A 22,012-nucleotide genomic window follows, 5' to 3' on the forward strand; every position below is an offset into this window, starting at 1 on the left:
TGAAACATTTTCCTCGATCAGTTGAATCGGCCGTTACAACTGTCTCAAAATAACGTGACGTCGCGCGCTCTCGTATCCTAAGGGTTGTCTGCCGGTGGTAGCATCTAGATATGTTTCACCCACTTTGTTAAAATGGCGGAAAACGATGAATATTTATTGACGAATCTTTCAAATAACGTTAATTTGTCTGTTGCTACAGTCACATAATATTTTACATTGATAAACAGAAACGAAAATTTTATTTTGATGAACTGGTTTTACTTCTCGTTGCCGAAGTCGTTGCCCAAGCTTTTTTGGTCCAGGTTTTTTTTTATCTCCAGGTCTTTGGTCTTTTGGGTTGAGAGGTCTGCAACCAGCAGTCCAATTTTCCGTCAACTCTAGTCAAGCACTGATAAAAAATGAGATATAAACCGTTAAGTGAATAACGGAAAATCTGAAGTAAAGTACTTTCTTGGCTGGCTCAACAGAGGCATGCAGTATTGCGTGTGTCGTGCGTGTGCCCTGCGTGACAAAATATAATTGGGCACTTCCCTAGCGGTTATGTTATCGGTCTAGAGTAGGCAATTATGTCGATATCAACAGACATGTTGATCCTTTTTGTACTGCTTCAGTTCTGAAAGAACAAATGACGTGTTGTTAACCTGGAAAGGATGAAGTAAAACGCTCTATAATGTTCTGTTTTGAACCGATGATTTTTAGCCGAAGCCAATTTTTATAAACATGAGAAAGACAACGGCGTTCTTAGTAATTGACCCATGGCCTAGGTACGGTCTTAAAATTTAGATTAACCTCGTCTTTAAACGGTTTTTATGGAAGAAAAGCTTCCTACGAAATACAACCAGTGTCCTAAAGACTGAAACGAATCTGACATCATAGAAATATCAGTAAACATCCTTCTCAGCAAACGGGAAAGGTAAGAATTTCCGCTAGTCAGACGACATGCTGAGACCTAGTGCGCGCTTGAGCAATTGAAGATGACATGTCAGCACGCTTCCAAAGAGGCAATAAATGGAGAGAGGTGCCACTGCACTGACAATTTCCTCAAGTGCTTTCACATGGCTCTGGGCGTTTCGTGTTGAGTGCTTTGTAAGTGAAGTCTACCGTCAAACGAATTTGTTCGCCATGAAGGTAAGCTGTTCAGTTTAGCGCTTCTTTCGAAATTGTTGAACAAACGCGCTAATCCTATTTGTTTTTGCCTTAGTTCTTCAACATTTTTCTCATTGTTGTCGGCCTAACGTGCGCTTTTACAGAAGGAGAGGTAGGTCGCCCATTAACTTATTTACGTATCAACATCTTTCTCTCAGCATATATTTTGCTGGTATCATCCAACTAGTGGACTAAATAAATTCAAATCCTGCATTTTAATTGGCTAGGCTAGAGAGGACTATAAGTAATAGCCCCCGAGTAGCGAAAAGCGCGACGCTTTCTTTCGTTTTATTCCCAAATAAAGGTTCCTTCAACTTGCATTTGCTAACTTTATTATTGTCTTTTCTGTCCGACTATTTGGCTGATACCAAAACAATTAGACCCTTCGCCTTCAAGGGCCACGGGTCAATAGCCCTTCAGCCTCGCCCACATTGATTAGTTTTAAATGATAGTAACTGTTACTTTGTGACTGACCCAATCTCAGCTTGTGGACGGTAATGGATGACGTGATTAGTCATTTGGTAGATTTTCTACACTTTTGATTGATCCTAATTCAGTCTATTTTGTAAATGGTCCTTTTCAACATAATGCACGCACCCTGTTTATATCGAAGAATGTTAGGAGGAAACAGTTTTTATTGAACGGGGAACAAATTCTAAGTAGCTATTGGTTCCAGTTTTCGTGATGATAAACCAAGCAAGATCTCTTAACAGTAGTTATTTATCATTGTAGCAAAAGTATAATACGATTGATGATTGATAATAGTAAAGAACTAATGCACAATTCAACGCGGTCATGTTCAACTTAAGGCCAATTCAGTTGATTTTCTTCCTCTTTGGCAAGAGTAACGTTAAAAAACAACTAGGCGGGAGCACGTCGGCTTGAACATATCTCCTGGCTCAGGTAGTAGCGGAGCTCCGCGCGCGCGCGCGGAGCACCATTGTTAAGAAAATATGGTAACCCATCGACGCTAGAAATATTGGTTTTATAGCCCTGACGTCATCGAACGTCTGTACGTCCACCCCCATGTATGCCAATGTGACCAGTATCATGCTACAATCTTGGATAAAACGCTTGGGAAAAATTCTAGCTTAAGCATCATTTGGCACGCACTCACAAAATATATTGGTCCTTCCCCCCTTCCCCCCATAACAATGTTGATAATGTGATGCAAGCCTTTGGTCGCTTTTTAAAACAACATTGGAATGGGGGAAGGGGGGAAAGTAGGACGAATTTACTCTTTATCACACAGACAAATTAGAGCGTCACATTTTCCCAACGAGTTTTGTCCAAGATTGTAGTTTTTGTAACCGCCACATAGGAAAAACCCATGGGAATTCTAACACTTAAAATTGCCACGCTGTTGTAAATTTCAAGTCGAAACTGGACTGACTTATCCAATTCTTTGGATGAGAGGCAAATCAAAGAATGAGGCGGCGAACAGAGTCTACTCTCCTCTTCCCGACTTATCTAGGAATATCGAAAGAGACTCTGCTCGCAGGGTAGTTACATTCTTCCTCCCGGTGGCAAGAAAAATCCTCCAAAAAGGTATATTTTATTTGAAGACGAAATGAAAAAGTATGCGCGTTAAACCATTATTGACTAAAATAGGACCTACCGAGCAAAAATAACTTCTTTCTTCTATCCCCTGAAACCTTCCAAAGATAGGTGCATAACGAATCTGGGACAAAAGTGAAACTTGATTAGCATGGGAAGTTCAGAATTATTGCTTAGTAGGAGTTAAATGAAAAGATTAATTGCGTTGGAGTGAGTGAGTGAGTGCCCTCGGTCTGCCTCACTTGTGCACGTTTTTCACGAGTATCTGTGTTTGTGTTTTGTGTTTCCCTTGAATAGTGAACTATTTACCTCACCCTTAAACTAAATATCATTGCACCCTAAAGCATGGATTCCCTGTTCCGGTTGTGGTTATTTAAGGAAGTCAGTACCATCTTCATTTCTCGTCACTGTTAGCGAAACTAAAAATGTAAATACATTGGACAAATGATGTGTTTGTTGGTGTTGTTGTTGTTCCTAGGGCCTTTCTACTGCCCGCCGAGGAAACTCGAGAGCAGCTGAACAAGGAGATAGTGGTTAGGGCATGCGCAATATACTTTATGGGTACCGGTACTTTTAAAATAGCCAGCCACCATCTGTGATCTGTTACTAAACAGACGCATGGCAACATGGAATCTATTTGTTAAATATGTACATTCCTGAAATCAATAACATTCGCTTAAGTGTCACCACGGGCAATAAGATATTTGATATTTGTACAGATGTGAATGAATGCTCTTTGAAAAATGAGGCCTGCCATCACAGATGTGTTAACACGCCTTTACTGCGCATGTCAAAACGGTTATAAGTTGAACTTCGGAAAATGGTGTTGGAGTGAGACAAACCAGAGGGAACAGAGGAGTCCTATTTGACCGTTTTTCCAGTTAAATTCACCATACAATTGCAGTGCAAATCTATCCTGTTGATTTAAACCACCGTATGTGATCAAACTACATACAAACGACGGCGTTAAACGGCCCGGAGCTAGCCCTCGTAGAAAACCAAAATCTTATACCTTCAGAGCGATCGATATGCGTAACACTTTTCACGTGTCAGCCAAGTGCCAGCCTCAAACGGCGTCCAATCAGAAAGGGATAATCAGCAGGCTGGCACACGTGAAAAGTGTTACGCGTGTCGACCTCTCGGCAGGTATGGGATTTTGATCTTCTTCGAAGGCTAGAATGAGCGACAAAAGTAGTTGAGACACTCTTAGGAAAAGACGCTTTTTGATACTTAAGCATTTGTTCTATTTTATTTGCATCTAGCGTTAATTCTCTGATACCCCCGGCCCCCCAATTCAATGTTGTGTAGGCGCTGTGGTCTGTGCAGTCGAAGAAATAGAAAAGTCAACATTGTTTTGGCGGAAAGGAGAGGAAATGTATCCAAGACGCAGAAAATCGAATTTTACTGCGAAGTGTCTCAACACTTTTGTCGCTCATTGTAGCTCCGGGCAGTTTGTATGAATTTTCCAACAAGAAGACGAGAAGAAGCGTGAATCTTTCGGCCATTCTTCTGCGAAATTTGAAAGCGGAGCCATGCGATTTTATGTGGAAAAATTGTCCGACGCTGGAGCCGTTCAAAAAATTAGCTTCCACCCTCGTCCTTCTATTGAGAGGCACAGTAAAAAGCGAAGTCGAAATCTTCAAAATCGCTCAAAATACCACTTCTGAGAGTTGGGTTAGGTAAGGTAATACTACGTTTATTTAGCTTTAGTCCATGCATATATTTACCGATATATAGCTACAGAAGAAGCAAACGGTGAATCCAATACATCTATTATAAAATTACAAACGATTACACAAACAGATTGTGCGGGCTTCCTCTGGTCAGACATGCGTCTGTGGGAAAAAATTATCGGATTTCACCCGTAACACGATCGTTTGTATGTAGTTTGATCATGTACGGTGATTCAAATAGGACTCCTCTGCTCCCTGTGGTCAAACTTACAGATTTTTCACAATGGGGCTCTTCGAAGCCCCCAACGTAAGTCTGTTCATCTGCATGACTTAATAAATAGGGTAGATAGTCCTCCCACTTACTTGTGGCTTTCTTAGCCACCAGACATCAATTTTAAGTAAAATGTCACCTTTTTTCTACTTTTCAGTTTTCTCTTTGTTTGCTTGTTTTTTTAAGTGGATTAAATTTTCATTAAGTAGTTTACTTGAAAAGAAGTTACAGGTTGTCAGATTGTACTCTACATAACTGTTTTCTTCGAGATTATTTTCAAATAAAGTTGCAAACTTTAAAGACCAATTTCAGCTTCTTTTAACCGTGAAATACTTTAATGGCGACGGTTATTCCTTCCCATTTCCGAGTTAAATCAAAACTTATCTGCTGACAACACAATATATTTTACACCATTTTTACAGTTTTAAATTGTTTATAAAGGGGTTTTTTTCGTTAATCGTGATAACAATGTTCTCTGTCCTAACAAATGGAGCTGTAATTAGCTGTATTTTTTAAGGTTGGTTCTGCCTCTTTTTTTTTTTTTTGTCTTAATACAGATGTAAATGAGTGTAGGACAAGAAATGGGGGCTGCAGCGATACATGTTTCGACACTCGGGGAAGTTTTTACTGCACATGTTCTCAAGGATTTCAGCTATTAGAAGACAAGAAAACGTGCAAAGGTAGTCATTGTCCACATTATTGTGACCGATTTTAGCTTGTCTACTGGGAAAAAATTCTTCTTTAAAGTGAAGTATGGGCACGATGTTCCATTCAAAAATTAGACCGATAACAATAAGCAGGCTGTCAACTGGCTCTTATCTTAAAATCATGGTGACCTGTTGCAATTATAGTTCTCGCTTAGGAAAAAGATGCTTCACAAAAATTGAGAAACAACTAATACCAGGGCTGCGCGCAAGCTCGATTTTGAAATCAATTGCAATCCACTCAGTTCAATATTTCCATTATAATTGACAGACACAGATGAGTGTTCAAGAGTAAACGGCGGCTGCAGCCATGGATGTGTCAACACCCAAGGAAGCTACTTCTGTACCTGTCCAAGTGGTTACCTTTTTACAAATCAGCAACGAAGAACGTGCATGCAAGGTTAATAAATAGTTAACTTTTAACTGCGTTTTAAGAGCTAGTGTCCACTAATATCGAGCAAAATCAAGAATTCTTGGTCACGCTCAAAATTAGTTTTCAATGAGGTTTCGTCTCGTGGTAGGTATCATCGTCTCCACAAACAAGGTGTAGTTGTTTTTTGAAATCCCAAAGTAATTTCGAAAAAAAATAAGAATATTTATTTCGGCTGTCGGCCGCCTCAAAGACACTAAATATTAGAACCAAAATTGGCTGGTCCCAAAACTTGCGCATAACAACAAACCGGGCAGAGTAAAACGCGGAATGCAGACTTCAGACCCGGGGTAAAATGCAGACTGAGGTTATAACGTAACTGTATAAAAAGCGAAACCCCTTAGAAATGCTAACCTTAGGCCTAATTAGGCCTAAAACAATACTTAGGCTTAACTGTTAGCATTTGTAATGGGTTTGGGCTTTTTCAACAATTAAATTATAACCTCAGTCTGCATTTTTATACCCCCGGTCTGCAGTCTGCAGTCTGCGTTTTGCACTGTCCGACAACAAAGCCAATGTTATTTAAACTCTGTCAGCATAAATAGATCGAGGAGGCCTTAAGTAATTACTTTGCAGGAGAATTTCAGTTCTATCCACGATTCGAAAAGAGAGATTTCAATATTTAGAACGACTTTGTATTTCGGCTGGGCGGAATACAATTTTACCCTTAAAACGCCAGGAAGAATTTAGCCCTGTGACACAAGCTCATTCTGTCTGTAGTTTCAGCTGTAGGCAAATGAGATGATATTCTAAAACATATATAAAATTCGTTTTGGGTAATTTTATCTACGCTTTGTACGGGCGACGTTAAGTTGGAGAAAATCTTCTAAAATACCGCATCTTGGAGTGAACACATTGCCCGCCGCGATGCTCTTTACGCTGAGATTTATTTCCCACCGCATGGAAAACGTTCATGTAATTTCAAAATAAAGCAGGAAAACGAAAATTTTAACCTTTGCTTAGAGTCTTTGCAAAGTTTCTTGTGTGTTTAAAGGTATATTCAAGGAAAATAGATTGTAGCGACTGTGATAGAAAACCGTTCAGACTGAGTAGTCTTCTTCGAATTGACTGAGTTCACGATTGGATAAGCACGTAGAATTCGCTCGAAAATTCTCCTGAATTGTTGTCCGTAAAGAGCAAGGTATCCGCACAAGGCCATCAGTGAAATCTTTTTTAAACGAACCACTTTCCACGAGTAAATTATCAAAATTTGAGACTACGAATTCTGATCAGTTGTCATAATAGTTGCAGGAAAGACGAAGTGCCGTGTCATATTTCATTGCGTGACACCAATTTTATACCGTGTGAGGGGTAGGATCGATGGGCTTATTTTCTCATGGGCATTTGTTTGTGGATCTCACGTGAGGATTGGTGATATTGCACGCACATGTATACAATTCTGTCATAAAAGACGAAAACCTTTTCAGAATTGTACTGAGCTCAAATGGTAACGACGACCTATCTGAAACGTCTCAAAATTAACATGTGCAAATACTTTTGTTCTTGGGCCATCGTAGTTTGATCAAAAATAAGACACAAACAGCAGTGATAAACATATTGAACTTTTTCATTTTGAAAATGACTTGACGTTTCGTATGTGCTCTACATACATTTTCAAAAGTAACCGTTGAAATTTAAAACAGCTATTTATATATAACAAATAAGGGGACTGGAACCTAGATTAAGCAAATGCTTAACAGTAAAATATATAATAATAATAATTATAATAATAATAAAAACAGAAAAGATTAATAAAGCATCAGCTTTTCACTTCCGACGTTGACGTTGAAAGCTGGCTCAAGTTCTTGAATAAAGAAGGTCTCTTTTATTTTACAATGATAGTCAGTTTTTCCTTCGCTAAAATATCAAAATGATCCCACTTGATGTTATGTCCAGTGGCCTTGACGTGGTCAGCAATGGCTGAAGTATTGTCATTTTTAGCTAGGGCCTTAAAATGTTCGGTTTTTCTATCGTGAAGCCGCCGTTTAGTTTTACCGATGTAAAAACCATTACAATCCCAACAATTTGCTCTGTAAATAACTCTGGATTGTTGTGAACGATTAATACGGTCCTTGTAAGGAAAGAAAGATTTTATACATCGAGTGCTCTGAAAAACAATCTTAAGGTTAACACAAGAGTAGAATTTGTACACACAAGATTTCAGGCGTTTAGCGACTTGGTTGCTTTGCAAACCTAAGAAGGGAAGTAGGATAACAATATCTTTCTTAGGAACCGTAGACACTGGATCGCTATGCTGATGTTGTCTGTTTTTGTTCAAAACATCGTTGATATGATAGTTGATTATGCCTTGAGGGTAGCCGTTCTGAAGAAGGAGTTTTCGAAGATCAATGAGGGCAGATTGTAGCAAGGAACCAGATGAACAAAGACGGTAGTAGCGATAAGTGAGGGAGCGGATGAGGTTTATTTTGTACTTTCGTGGAGTGAAGGAATCCCATTACGTGTAGAGACCTGTGAAAGTTTTCTTTCGGTAGATGGATGTCGTGAAGGCGTTGTTTTGATTACGTGTGACAAGAATGTCCAAAAACGGAATTGCATTGTCATGTTCAAATTCAATGGTAAATTTAATATTGCGATGACAGCCGTTCAAATAGTGCAAAAAGTCATTTGCACTGTCTTTGTTGTGGAACATGGTGAGTGTGTCATCAACGTAACGATTCCAAAATAAAGGACTAACTTTGGCGTTCAGCAACCACTTTTCTTCAAAAGCACACATAAAAATGTTGGCTAAGACAGGGCCCAATGGTGAACCCATGGCAACACCATCGATTTGGTCGTAGTATTTACCATCAAAATTTCAACGGTTACTTTTGAAAATGTATGTAGAGCACATACGAAACGTCAAGTCATTATCAAAATGAAAAAGTTCAATATGTTTATCACTGCTGTTTGTAACATGTGCAAACTTTATGTATCATTATGGCAGGGGCAATCTTTGCAGTAAGCCACAATCCTGTCAACATACGGGGCCTTTCTTCGCTTTGTTACGTCAGCAAAAGGAATGTCAAAGTGCCTGCAAATGTCCTGGGGAACAGGTATAGCGAAATTTGAAATCTTCGCGTTCTTGATCAATTCACACAAGTTATAGCGGTCATAGTATATGGGATGCGATATTGCTAATTGCTCAAGAATATCGCTCCGTAAACCACTGAAATCATCCTCATTCTCTGCTGCTTCTCTTTGATCTATCTCCACATCACTGTCCTCCTCCTCGCGCTCGTAGTCTTTAAGAGTGCGTTTGGAAGCCAACTTGCAGAAGAACAAGAAGTAACTTGCAACCTTTTGGCTTGTAAGGAACTCGGAACTTGTAAACAACTGCTCTCCGTTAACATCCTTTGCTGTCATCATGGCCTTAGCCACGGACGCAGCATCAGCTTTCTGGCCGGTAACCTCTCCAATAGAGAACCTAGTGAACAAGTAGTTTTTCTGTTTATCTGAAAAGCGCTTTGTTCTCCGAGCTTGACTTGATTTCAGGGCCCAGCCCTTCTGTAAGCTTGGTTGTGCTCCACTGTCGGGACGTGCTGCTGGTAGTAATTTTGGGAAACTTCCTGACTGTCCCTGTAACCCTTCTGAATATCCGTGTGCTGCTTTGTCTAATAGGGTCTCGTGTTCAAGCGCACGCTCATGTCTACCGCAGTTCAGGTGGTGTTGAAGGGCTGAGAAACGCTGATATGTTTTCATACATCCTTCTTCAGGGCATGCGTACACAGAGTTCAATTCATCTGCTGTCTCCTGGCATTGCTGTGGTGAAAAACTCGTTTGGGGGCGAAAAGGCTTTGCTTTCGTTGGTATGAAGTGTGCATCAGACAGCTGATTAGATTCAGTGATGTCCTCTTCGAGATCGGGGATGGTCATCTCATTTCGTATGCCCGTTTTGGATAACGATACTACCTTTGCAGGCCCGATCCCGTACGCTCTCCATACTCGTAAGTGATCTTTTGTGTACTTGATGTTGGAAATAGCACTGACACCTTCCAGTTTCGCACTTACTGGTCGAGGGAATAATGGAGAGATTGCTAATGTTGCATGGACTCCAGGTCTTCCGCCAGAAGACAACATTACGGCTACCATTTCCCGCCCAGTCTCGATGTTATTGCCGGCATTTAAGTAGATTTTCATATGCGATTTGATAGAGACCGCCTTTCGATCGCAAGCGCCTTTGCCACCTTGTGTAGTTTCGCACTTACTGGTCGAGGGAATAATGGAGAGATTGCTAATGTTGCATGGACTCCAGGTCTTCCGCCAGAAGACAACATTACGGCTACCATTTCCCGCCCAGTCTCGATTTTATTGCCGGCATTTAAGTAGATTTTCATATGCGATTTGATAGAGGCCGCCTTTCGATCCCAAGCGCCTTTGCCACCTTGTGGATCTGAGAAACCCATGCGTCGAACAAACACACCAGTGTCTTTGCCAATTAGGCTTGCTCCTGTGGTAGACGCCCCACAGTGATAACATCCAGCGTTATCTTGACGGTAGTACACACATTCCAGATGTGGGAGCTCTTTCTTCAGTTTTGATACCACATCCTTCATGATAGACAGAACGGTGCAACTGTCTTGATTGCACCTCTGAAATACGTGCACGAATGTCATTGTATGGAATTTTTGGTCGAGTTCAGCTCTATGGATCGCCACTGTTATGTGCCACGAGATTCCTCGTTTTCCAAACCAATCGGTTTGGCTTTCCCTGTACTTTCTGGGAAGAAACTTCATGGCCCAAACTAGAGGTACTGACGTTTCATCTAGCATGTCAAGTGCATCGGTGCGCGCTTCATCCTGGTTAACGTTCCTCAGAAGGTGCGCTTTCCATGCATGTATAGCTTGTTTCGCTTGGTTAGTCAAGAACGTCAGCTCCTCGATGACGTCAGCATTGTTGGCCGGCATTTGGGAGATAGCCTCGTATTGAGATTATCGTAGCGATCGCAAATGTCAAGATGCTTGTGACTACACTTCGTCTGAAACTCAGGATCTTTGGGATCGCTAAGGGCGTAAGCCCTACAATGGTCAGGCATGCAGGATTCTTTGGAAATCTGTACCTGTTCAACAAACAATGATTTCAATGAAACAAATTAGAAATGCCAAAAAACCTACGAATCCTTAAGTTAGCTAGCTTTACTTTGCCATTTTAAAAGCTATGTTTGTGTCCAAATTTAAGTGCCGAATATATGTGTAAATGGCTGCCTTATTATTTATTTTTACAGACAGGTTACCTATCTTTAAAAGGGTACTGATATTTTAATAATGGTATAATCAAGAAATACGCATGCCTTATTTTGTGTTCCAAAACAAATTTCGTCCTCAAAGCCCGCGTTTCGCTTATCTAGTCGAACGTAAAACAAGGACCTCTAAATTAAGCCGATTCCATTATGATACAATCTCGTTTCCGAGGCTACCGTGATTTTGGTCAGCAGTAACAGTTCTTAGCATCCGTTTTTTATTAGCCTGGAACCGATGCACCTGTGGCCTTCACTGGCCTAAAACGAGTGCGGGCTCTGGAGACGAGAATGGCAATGACTGAATTTTGCTCTTCCTGTCTTACTGCGCATGTGTATATCCATCTCCAGGATTCATCTTCAAAGCTACATAGCAACTGCTGAAACAGAGAAAGACTTTGGGATCGAGGTTGCTCCACTGACAACCACAAAATGCTAAATATGCCACCTGCCCCTCTTTTTTTCAGAAATTGACTCCATAAAAAATCTGTGCAAGAGCAATCTCAAATCCTAGACAACACTATTGACAGCACTGAAGCACAAACCATTACCTTATAATCACTGTTGAGGTGCTTGTTCTTTCACCCACGTCATGCCTTTTACATCCCCCAGCGTCTCCAAAGCCATAGTCAAGTCATCAAAAGCCTGGGCACCTATTAATAGTTGATGATCACGACTACTTAGCATCATGACACAGAACAAATAACTAAATATTTTATTTGCCACTCCCCCGTGAGGAGCCCAGTTTTTCGGGGGCGATAAGGAAGGGGTAAAGAAATGTTTTACACAGAACATAACAGAGGAAGGGGGTCGATCTGTTGGCTATTTATAAGTGTGACAGGAGTTAGCTGAAATCGGGTTTACCGTTAAACAATCTCCAAATACGTCATGAGAGGGATTTCAGCCCAGATCCCTTAGTTTCAAGTCATCGCCCTATGTCTACATAACAACTAGGCCACGCCTTCTGGATGGAAGCATATTTCCCATGCATAAAGAAGGGAAATGACAAGAAAAGGAGGCAAAAACGTATGTACTGACCTGTTGCACTGATGTAATCTAGTCCTTGCAGGGACTTGCGGACAGAGGCAGAACACACAGATAAGATTCTCTGCAATGCACTGCGACTTAATGGCGTACGACCACATTCTTTAGCATATGTTTGGTACTGTGTTGCTATGGATTCTGGTATCATGAGGCGGACGACATTCGGCACTGTTATAACTTCATTTGACGAAAGCTTTATGCTTCTTTCACCGAGTGGCAGGTCCTGAATAGTTAGTGGACTTGTAATAAAATCCAGAAAGTGGTCAAGTTTTGCCTGTGGTACTGCCATTCTTGTTCGTCGCTGAGAGAAGTCTGGAACTCCTCTGCCGTGGGCAAGGATGTGCTTTCTAGCAACAGTAAAACGATATCTTGATAAGTTGGGAATCCATTTCAACAGGGTGCGTTAAGAGACTTTGTCTGCCATTATGGACAAGATTTGATGATAAAAATTACGGGCAGAAACATACTTATTAAAGACAACGTTTCGGTGTCCTCATGACGCCATCATCAGGTCAAATATAACATTTTACAGATAACTCGAATATTAATGTTCAAGATTAAGTTCAAAGTCCCTAGAGGCTAGGTGAAAAGTTTTGCCTTTATCGAGTCACTTTGGATATTCAGACCCGGTTTGTGCTCGCGAATAAGGAACATTTCATACACAAGACAATCAAATTTGCATGAGCATTTCTTAAGAATGCGAAACATGTCAGATGTTATTGTTCTTGATTGATGTTGACTTTGGCTGTGATTGAATATCGAACCAGATCTTTTATGCTCATCGATCCGTTGGTAGAGATGTCGACGCGTGTAACCAACATAGCTGGCATCACACCAACCACATTCAAATTTGTAAACTACTGATTGTTCGTTGATCAACGCGGGCTTGCTTTCTTTATGTTTGAGATCTTCTCCAACTTTTCGAGAAATAAAGACTGGGCATAAGTCGATATTTAACAGCTTACCAAGATTTTTCAACTGCTTGCGCACAGAGTCAGCTGATTTTTGTTCCTTGAACGGTAGAACAATTCGTACTGATTGCGGGTCAGGTGTAGATTTGCGTGGAGGTGCTGGTGTTTGTTTGGATGTGATGAAATTGGAGATCATAGAGTGAACAAGATGTTTAGGATATGCCAACTGTAGGAATAAGGTCTTGAGGCGGCTACACTCTTCACGAAATAATGACCAGTTAGATGATAGCTTGAAAGCTCGGTCTAGCATGGTAATAATTAAGGATTTCTTATAACGATTATCAACGTGACTATTATAATGTAACAATAGACCCGTATTGGTCGGTTTCACGTATACACTAGTCGTAATATTCTGACCGTCTTTTCTTAGGACCATGCCTAAGAAAGGGAGAGTGTTCTCAGTTGATAGTTCCATAGTAAAGCTAATCGATGGGTGGAGATCATTCAAAGCATGCAGAAAAGAATAGGCAGAAACTTCATCCTTCATGGTAGTTAAATGGTAATTTGTTCTGGAGCTTAAGTTGTTCTTCAAGACTATACATGAAGGTGTTAACGGGAGGACCGAGAGGAGAACCCATAGCCACACCCTCCGACTGCTCGTAAAGTTCGCCATTGAATTGAAACAACTAATATTTCGTTGCGATGTTTAAAAGCTTAATCAGGTCGGATTTTGTGGTGTTGAGGTTATATGTGGCATTAAACCAATTGTTGGTAAAAGCTCTTTCCGCTAGAAGACTGATAGTTTCATCAAGAGGCACGTTAGTGAAGAGGGACGTTACGTCATACGGTACGATAATGTCATTGTCGTTAAATGAAGTATTGCGAACTTCTTCTGCGAATTTGAATGTATCGGTGATTGTATGTTCATTGATGGATAGCGGTTTCAGTTTTCTTTCGAGCCACTTTGCTAGGTCGTAATTATAGGTCTTGCTGGCTGACAGAATGGGTCTCATCGATAACGTCGGTTTATGTGTTTTCGGTAAACCATATAGATGAGCAAGCCTAGAACCAGTTGGACAAAGTGTGTCAGCTACAGGTTTAGGTAGAATCTTCCGAATTACATTACCAACGACTTTCTCTTTCTCTAAGAGAGGATGGTAGTGCTTGGGAGGACGTCCCCTTGTCTTGGGTCTTTCCATGTCACGTTTTCTAAACTTAGACATATCATTAATTGAAGCTTCGGCTAGCAATTTCAAGTACTCCGATCTATCCATCACTACTACACCAGTCCCCTTGTCTGGCTTTGTTACAATTATATAATCGCGCTGTTTCAGGCGTTTGATTGCTCTCTTTGGAGTCTTAGGCGGTCTTGGGCCTTTACTCTTGACGTAGTTTAATGCAATAGATCGTAGAGTGCAGTTGTTTCAATTCAATGGCGAACTTTACGAGCAGTCGGAGCGTGTGGCTATGGGTTCTCCTCTCGGTCCTCTCATGGCTAACACCTTCATGTGTAGTCTTGAAGAACAACTTAAGCTCCGGAACAAATTACCATCATACTACAGGCGCTATGTTGATGATACTTTAACTACCATGAAGGATGAAGTTTCTGCTTATTCTTTTCTGCATGCTTTGCATGATCTCCACCCATCGATTAGCTTTACTATGGAACTATCAACTGAGAACACTCTCCCTTTCTTAGGCATGGTCCTAAGAAAAGACGGTCAGAATATTACGACTAGTGTATACGTGAAACCGACCAATACGGGTCTATTGTTACATTATAATAGTCACGTTGATAATCGTTATAAGAAATCCTTAATTATTACCATGCTAGACCGAGCTTTCAAGCTATCATCTAACTGGTCATTATTTCGTGAAGAGTGTAGCCGCCTCAAGACCTTATTCCTACAGTTGGCATATCCTAAACATCTTGTTCACTCTATGATCTCCAATTTCATCACATCCAAACAAACACCAGCACCTCCACGCAAATCTACACCTGACCCGCAATCAGTACGAATTGTTCTACCGTTCAAGGAACAAAAATCAGCTGACTCTGTGCGCAAGCAGTTGAAAAATCTTGGTAAGCTGTTAAATATCGACTTATGCCCAGTCTTTATTTCTCGAAAAGTTGGAGAAGATCTCAAACATAAAGAAAGCAAGCCCGCGTTGATCAACGAACAATCAGTAGTTTACAAATTTGAATGTGGTTGGTGTGATGCCAGCTATGTTGGTTACACGCGTCGACATCTCTACCAACGGATCGATGAGCATAAAAGATCTGGTTCGATATTCAATCACAGCCAAAGTCAACATCAATCAAGAACAATAACATCTGACATGTTTCGCATTCTTAAGAAATGCTCATGCAAATTTGATTGTCTTGTGTATGAAATGTTCCTTATTCGCGAGCACAAACCGTGTCTGAATATCCAAAGTGACTCGATAAAGGCAAAACTTTTCACCTAGCCTCTAGGGACTTTGAACTTAATCTTGAACATTAATATTCGAGTTATCTGTAAAATGTTATATTTGACCTGATGATGGCGTCATGAGGACACCGAAACGTTGTCTTTAATAAGTATGTTTCTGCCCGTAATTTTTATCATCAAATCCATTACATTATCATGTTTGATAGGAATTATGGACAAGATTTGCCGTTTTGTGTCCCATCTATTAGCGTTTGTGTAGCACTCCGTCAATGCCTCCATCAACACATTGTCGACGTCATCCTCCTCCTCACTTGAGTTTTGAGGCTCTGAAGGCTTTGAAACAATGGCCTTCCACAAATGATGCAGCTGATTAGGGGCAATTTCATCGAGGGCGGCAGTAATGGCCTGCTTGTTGCACACATGGCGACGCCTGGTTCGTTCACTTGCATCCTCCCACTGACTGGTCACAAAATTTCTCACTGGACGTATAGCTCTACTTCCCAAGAATGCGTTTAGCTTGTCGAGAGATTTATCGGGAGCGCTTTCTGTTGGAGTTCTGAATGTGGAGTCAGCAGTATAGAACCTTGCCGGGGTGCTCTCAGCGATAGGACACCTGAAAGTAGTGGTGCTTTTCTCGTTCTATGGCAAAATAAAGGTATTGTACTTAGTTACCAACTGCGCTCTTCATACGCTGCGTTGGATTGTAAGCTCTTATCTAACTCCGTAGTGTCTTGTTTCTCGAATTGCCAAATTCAATCTGAAACGAGTTATGCCACTTGGGCAGATCTCTTGTCTACATATAAAATGCGGTTAATGGATAAGATATGGACGAGTTGACCCATAACGGAATTATTAACGGCATTCCCACAAGAGGACCGTAAATGCGTTCAGACGGATAACTAATATATTTCTGTTGGCTTACCTGTTGTTGCCACTGATTACTGATGATCACTGTTGTAACCTACTTACCAGACTCAAGTTTCCTTTCTGTGAAAGCGAGAACTCACTCTCCTCCACACCTTCTTGTGGCGGCAACTCCCTCTTAGGTTTCATAGTACAAAACATTTTTTCTGTATTTTGGGCACACCCCTGGAAAACAAGGAAGGGTAATAAATTTGTAAATGGGGGGCATCTCTCAGTTTTTAATTTAATTCAATAAACCTACTTGACAGGTACACCCCGTAATTGAGAATGAAAAATAAATGCTCGCTTCCAGAAAAAACACAACTATAAACTCAACTTAGTATTAAATAATATTAAAGCGGTAGGTTTCAATCTCACCTGATCCCACAGGAAGGAAAATACCACTTTCCTTCAGCACGAGCTGCGAGTCGGCTTTACTGAGTCCTCTCTCCGCTCTAGGCCTCTTGAGGACGTCATCATTATGTCTCGATAATATTACGGCTATTCTGCATCTCTCATAATTGGCTGAACGTCTCCACCCGATACCTAGCGCTCCACGATGTGCAAGACATATGACCAATTGAGTTATGTTTACTGGAGTAGAAAAAATGGACGCCCTTGACAAGATTAGGTCCATTTCATTCTCGACGTCACTCAGCGCGAACGCTCATTCATAAGCGCTGATATCCCTATTACAACTAAGCAAAGGAACGATCTACTGATCTACTTCTGTCTTCTGTGTCTGATCCACAGCGCCCCCCTGTAATTTTAAGAAATGAGCAATTACTGTTCGTAGTTCCAGAGCACAGTACTTTACAACTTCACAGCGCGGAAACTTTAATACTGCCAAAATACTTTCTCTTTAAAGATTTTCGCACTCAAATATTAAAAAAAGCAAACAAATTTCAAGTCGCGAGCGTGCGTTACATGAAACCGCAAGCGTGCAGCAATTTGCAGCCTTTAGAACTTTTATTCTAACGTAAAACCTCCGCTCAAGAAGCTAAAATAAAACGTCAAAGAAACGAGGAAACGTTTATCGACCTGAGTAGATTACAGGAAATGTTTAATGTATCGATATCGAGAAGTTCTTTCCAAGGAAGTAATAATTGTTCGCATATCGCTGTGTCACGCAATGAAGTAATTTTCGGAATATCATTTGTTACATTCATAACACTAGCAAACAAGCCAAAATGAACATAGAAAATGACGATGCAGACTGCGTTTCAAACCTGTAGTTTTTTTTTGGATTACTGGGTAAAAGATGTTTAACCGTCGGCTTTGTATAAAGAGTCCCGACTTGACAGGAATTGCATTCCGCATTACCATGAATACAGGTCAACGGATTTCTACCAAAGTCGCCACAGCCTATTTTTTTGGAATCAGTATTCCTACAAACGCACAAGATGTTTTGCAAAGACACTAAAGAAAGGTATACGGTCGTTTGTTATTTCGTGCATTTAGTTCATGCGGTGGGAAAATGTCTGGACCAAAACAAATGTTTACTAAAGCCCCAGTAAATAGAAAATTTTCTCGAACTTTACTTTGGTCGTACGAAGCGTAGATAAAATTACCCTGGACAAATTTGACACATGTCTTAGAATAGCATGTTGTCTCTTTACAGGTGAGATTACAGATAGAGAGTGCTTGTGCCACATGGTTAAAATCTTCATAGTGTTCCAAGAGTAAAATCCCATTTTGCAAGGCCAAAAGTACAAAATGCATCTTTAATTTTGACTGCTTGCCTCCCAGATAATTTTCAGGACTCAGTTTGCTGTAAAATAGGTTTAAAAGGTCTCTTTAATCAATAAATTACAAGAGAGTTTCAATACCTTTATTCCCTGTTCGCATGCGGTACCAATTTTGGGAGCTACCAATTTGGCTTCGATTTTGTGCGTAATCGAGGCCGCCAACAGCCTGAATAGTTTTTTTGACCTTTTTTTCAAAATTCAGGCGGTATTTCAAAAAACAAACAATATCACATTTGTTTAGACAGTGATATCCATCAACAAACCAAATCTTAGCAAAAAAGAGATTTGGGCTGTGACTGCCGGTTCCTCGATATTTAAATTAACGTCGAATTACAATCTACATTTTTAACGAACTACAATTTGATTGAAAACGGGAGACAACCTCCACTTTGTTTTCGAAGGCTTTTTTTGGCAAACGAGAACAGTTGGGAAAAATTTAAATGGCTCCAATCCAACTGCACGGCTGTGATTGAAATAAAGGATAATCCTAAATGGATAGCAGCATAGCGTCGAAAAAACACTCGAGGAGCTTTAAAGCTCTCTTCTAATGATAACAATCATACAGGGCTTGAAATTGCGACCAATAAAGTCGCATTTGCGACTGAATTATATCACTTTGCGACTAAAATATCTGGAAAACTCGCAAATTTGCAACTAGTTATCATCTTCGCTCTTTCGAAACAAAAGGGTTAGGAGTTGCCACTTTGCTGATCTTTTTACTAAGACAAATGAAGAAATGACAAAATTATATTGTTTTTCGCCTTGAGTCTTCTTTCAATCTGCATGAAGATGGCGTAATTGTAGCGTAATTTCGAAGCGATGTTACGTGCACAACTCATTTCTTTCGATATCATTCGCCATTTTCAGCGGTTTCTTTCAACACAAGTAATATGGGCTTATTCTTTGCCAAAGGCAGCAATTAGAGTTGTTAACATTATTTTCATTTGTTTTTCGGAGATATACTACCGTAAGAGTTAAGAAGTCGTATATATATGCGTTAAAAAGAATCCAGATTGTTATAAAAATCACAATTTGGCTCTTTTATCCAGAAATGCACGGAATGAAAGATATATAACTGTCACCAATAATTGGACAATTCTTGTCCTTTTTAAAGTCTAGATGGCAAATACCTTTTTAGAACGATACAGAGGACTAGTGTTAGGGCTGCATCGGAATCCTGTCTAAATCTCGATACAGTGTAACATCGTGCAGTGTTACTGGTTTGGCTTTGTTGGAAATTAGTTTTAATATCTGGACATGCAAATACATTTGACAGAATGTGCGCGTTTTACACGAGTTTCTGCCCTGCATCTCTGTGTTCCCGTCAATTGTAAATTATTAACCTCGTCCTTAAACTACATATTATTAGAAAGTTTAAACAAGGATATCGAAAACGTCACTCCAAAATATAACTTAAGAGCGATTGTTAGTATTTGGCGATTATTCCATCTTGTTCAGGTTGTGCAATACGGGCCAAATACGATCTGGTAACAGGATGGGTACGATCGATTTGTATAGGTAATCGCATGGGGTCGAGTAAAATTAAGGATTTCAGCAACTTCTGAAAACACAAGTGATATTAATCCTTAATTTTACGAGGACCCATTGCGATTACTTGTTAATAACATAGAGGGCAAAATTTTCTTAACACTGTTGAGGCACCTCGAAAAACAGTCAGCTAATCGGAGTTAAACCACTCCTTCGCTCGGAAGCAAAACAACTGACAAACAGACAAGAAAGTCAACTTGTTCTTTGCGTCCAAAACGAGTATAGATGATTGTTATTTACATCCACTCGAGAGGAAAATACGAGTTTCATTCCTGGACAACAGTAACAACGATTAAACCAAATGTTAAGCTTCAATTTATTTTATTCACCTGTGCTGTAGAGGTTTTTACCACTCGCAAATACGCATCCGTAAACATAGCAAATTGTTTGTCCAAAGAAATCCACCAAATTTGAGCTACTCGTTCCTCGTCAATGGCAAATTGTTCTGTGACCTTTTTTGTTGAGCTGCAAGATGTCGTGGTAAACTGAAAGCCCTTGACGAAGGAATCATTTTGTTTTTCAACCACACAATCCCACTACGCCGGGCGCCATGTAAGTCGATCCAAGTTTTAAGCTTTTCATGAAAAAAATATTTTGCCCTTCTTCTTGTCACTCAAAAATTTAAATTCCAGATCATCTTTTAAAGCTGGTTCTTAATCTTTATGCCTTTTCGGCGAATGCAGCGCGAATTAAAAGACAAACTTCTATGAAGACGAAGTTGTTTTGCTTAAACAGAAGAAACCAACTGAATGTGGAAGAGGTACGTTCAGCCAATCAGGTGCGAGAATTTTTGGCGCGCGACCAATCGTGAGCAAGTAATTTTGCCCTCTTCTCAAGCAAAATTACGAAAAAATGCCCTCTTCATTGACCAATCAGTATTCAGTAATTTTGCCCTCTATGTTATTATAAGATAAAGAGAGAACTTGAATAGTTTGTTGTTGTATCCTCGCGTTATTGACAAAACCTAAAATTTGCTGATTTCACATTCAAACTTACTGTTTTGAGGATTACAGCAAAGGGCAAATAAATGCAATGAGGTGCTTGCTGCACGTGCAATACAACCCTTTTCTCCTTTTATAACCAATAACATACTTACTATGTGGCGTTGTCGTTGCCGCAACGGTCGTCGTTGCTTATAAGCCTGGTTTTCACTAGCGATGCAAGCCCAGGCACAAGCATGAGCGCAAAAATAAGAGAGCTTATTTTACCGTGAAAACGGGGTTGACGCGAGCATAAGCACAAGCGCAAGTATCAATTTCTTTCCTTTTCCTTGTGCTTGCGCTTGTGCTTGCGTCGCTAGTGAAAACAATTCGCTTAAGTGTAACCATCGGGTATTGATATTTCTACAGATGTAGATGAGTGCGCTATCAGAAATGGTAACTGCCAGCAGACATGTGTTAATACGCCTGGAAGCTTTTACTGCGCTTGTCGGAATGGTTACAAGTTGTTGTACGGAAGATAGTGTTGGAGTAAGTCAAACTTATAGATTTTTCACAATGAGGCTCTTCGAAGTCCACTTTGATGACTAGGGACAGCGACTCAAGTCTTTGTTCATCTACGATACGTACTAAATAGGGTATTTAGTTTCGCCGCTTACTTGCAGCTTTCTTAGCAACCAGACATTTTTTGTTAAATATCACCTTTTTTTCTACTTTTCAGTTCACTGTTTGTTTGCTTGTTTTTTTTTAAGTGGATTAAAATTTCCTTCGTTAAGTAGTTTACTTTAAAAGATCCACGACCCTCTGGATCAAGTTGTACTCTACTCTATCCTTTTCCTCGAGATTATTTTCAAATGAAGTTGCACATTTTAAAGGCCGACTTCAGCTTCTTTTAACCGTGAAATACTTTAATGGCGATGGTTATCCCTTCCCAAGTAGTTAAGCCGAGAATTTCCAAGTAAAATCAAAACTTACCTCTTGATAACTCAATACATAACTTTTTACAAAGGCTTGAAAAAGTGATTTAGGGCGGTCTCCAAATAGGAAAAGTATAAAGGTAAATTTATAATAACGTCGTGCCTGGATAGGTTGCTTTTTTTCGGCGATTTAAGATTGTTTAAGGTTACTGCTCGATCAGGACTTTTAACCGTGAACTTTGCCTCCCAACCATTCTTCAGAAATTCTTTTATACCGTTTATACAGTTTTAAGCTGTTTATTAGTATTTTTGGTCTATGTTGATAATAATAATCTCTGTCCCAACAAATGGAGCTGTGAGGGTTGGTTCTGTCTCATTTTTTTTTGTCTTAATACAGATGTAAACGAGTGTAGGACAAGAAATGGGGGCTGCAGCTATAGATGTTTCGACACTAGGGGAAGCTTTTACTGCACGTGTTCTCAAGGATTTCAGCTATTAGAAGACAAGAAAACGTGCAAAGGTAGTCATTGTCGACATTATTATGAGCGATTCTAGCT

General features: G+C 40.2%; 2 protein-coding genes across 3 annotated transcripts in view; one reads left to right on the forward strand and one right to left on the reverse strand.

The window, feature by feature from the left end:
- LOC138051811 (uncharacterized) overlaps positions 1-22,012 on the reverse strand; it is a 215,030-nt gene that overhangs the window by 65,848 nt on the left and 127,170 nt on the right. The gene's annotated exons all lie outside the window — the stretch shown is intronic.
- LOC138051810 (growth arrest-specific protein 6-like) lies at positions 994-21,975 on the forward strand. Its single transcript, XM_068898076.1, has 7 exons — positions 994-1,128; positions 1,202-1,258; positions 3,182-3,236; positions 5,205-5,327; positions 5,623-5,751; positions 20,950-21,069; positions 21,853-21,975. The coding sequence occupies exons 1-6, from the start codon at positions 1,009-1,011 to the stop codon at positions 21,060-21,062; spliced, it is 597 nt and encodes a 198-aa protein (XP_068754177.1). The 5' UTR covers positions 994-1,008; the 3' UTR covers positions 21,063-21,069; positions 21,853-21,975.

This window comes from Montipora capricornis, chromosome 6 (genome assembly GCF_036669925.1).
Source record: "Montipora capricornis isolate CH-2021 chromosome 6, ASM3666992v2, whole genome shotgun sequence".
In the NCBI taxonomy this organism is placed as follows: Eukaryota; Metazoa; Cnidaria; class Anthozoa; order Scleractinia; family Acroporidae; genus Montipora; species Montipora capricornis.

What these genes read in the sequence shown, in the direction of transcription:
- LOC138051810 (XM_068898076.1), top strand. Translation starts at nt 1,009, where the DNA reads ATGGAGAGAGGTGCCACTGCACTGACAATTTCCTCAAGTGCTTTCACA. An exon ending in CGAATTTGTTCGCCATGAAG is followed by an intron (nt 1,129 to 1,201) that starts GTAAGCTGTTCA and finishes TTTTTGCCTTAG; the next exon opens with TTCTTCAACATTTTTCTCAT. An exon ending in AGACAAGAAAACGTGCAAAG is followed by an intron (nt 5,328 to 5,622) that starts GTAGTCATTGTC and finishes TATAATTGACAG; the next exon opens with ACACAGATGAGTGTTCAAGA.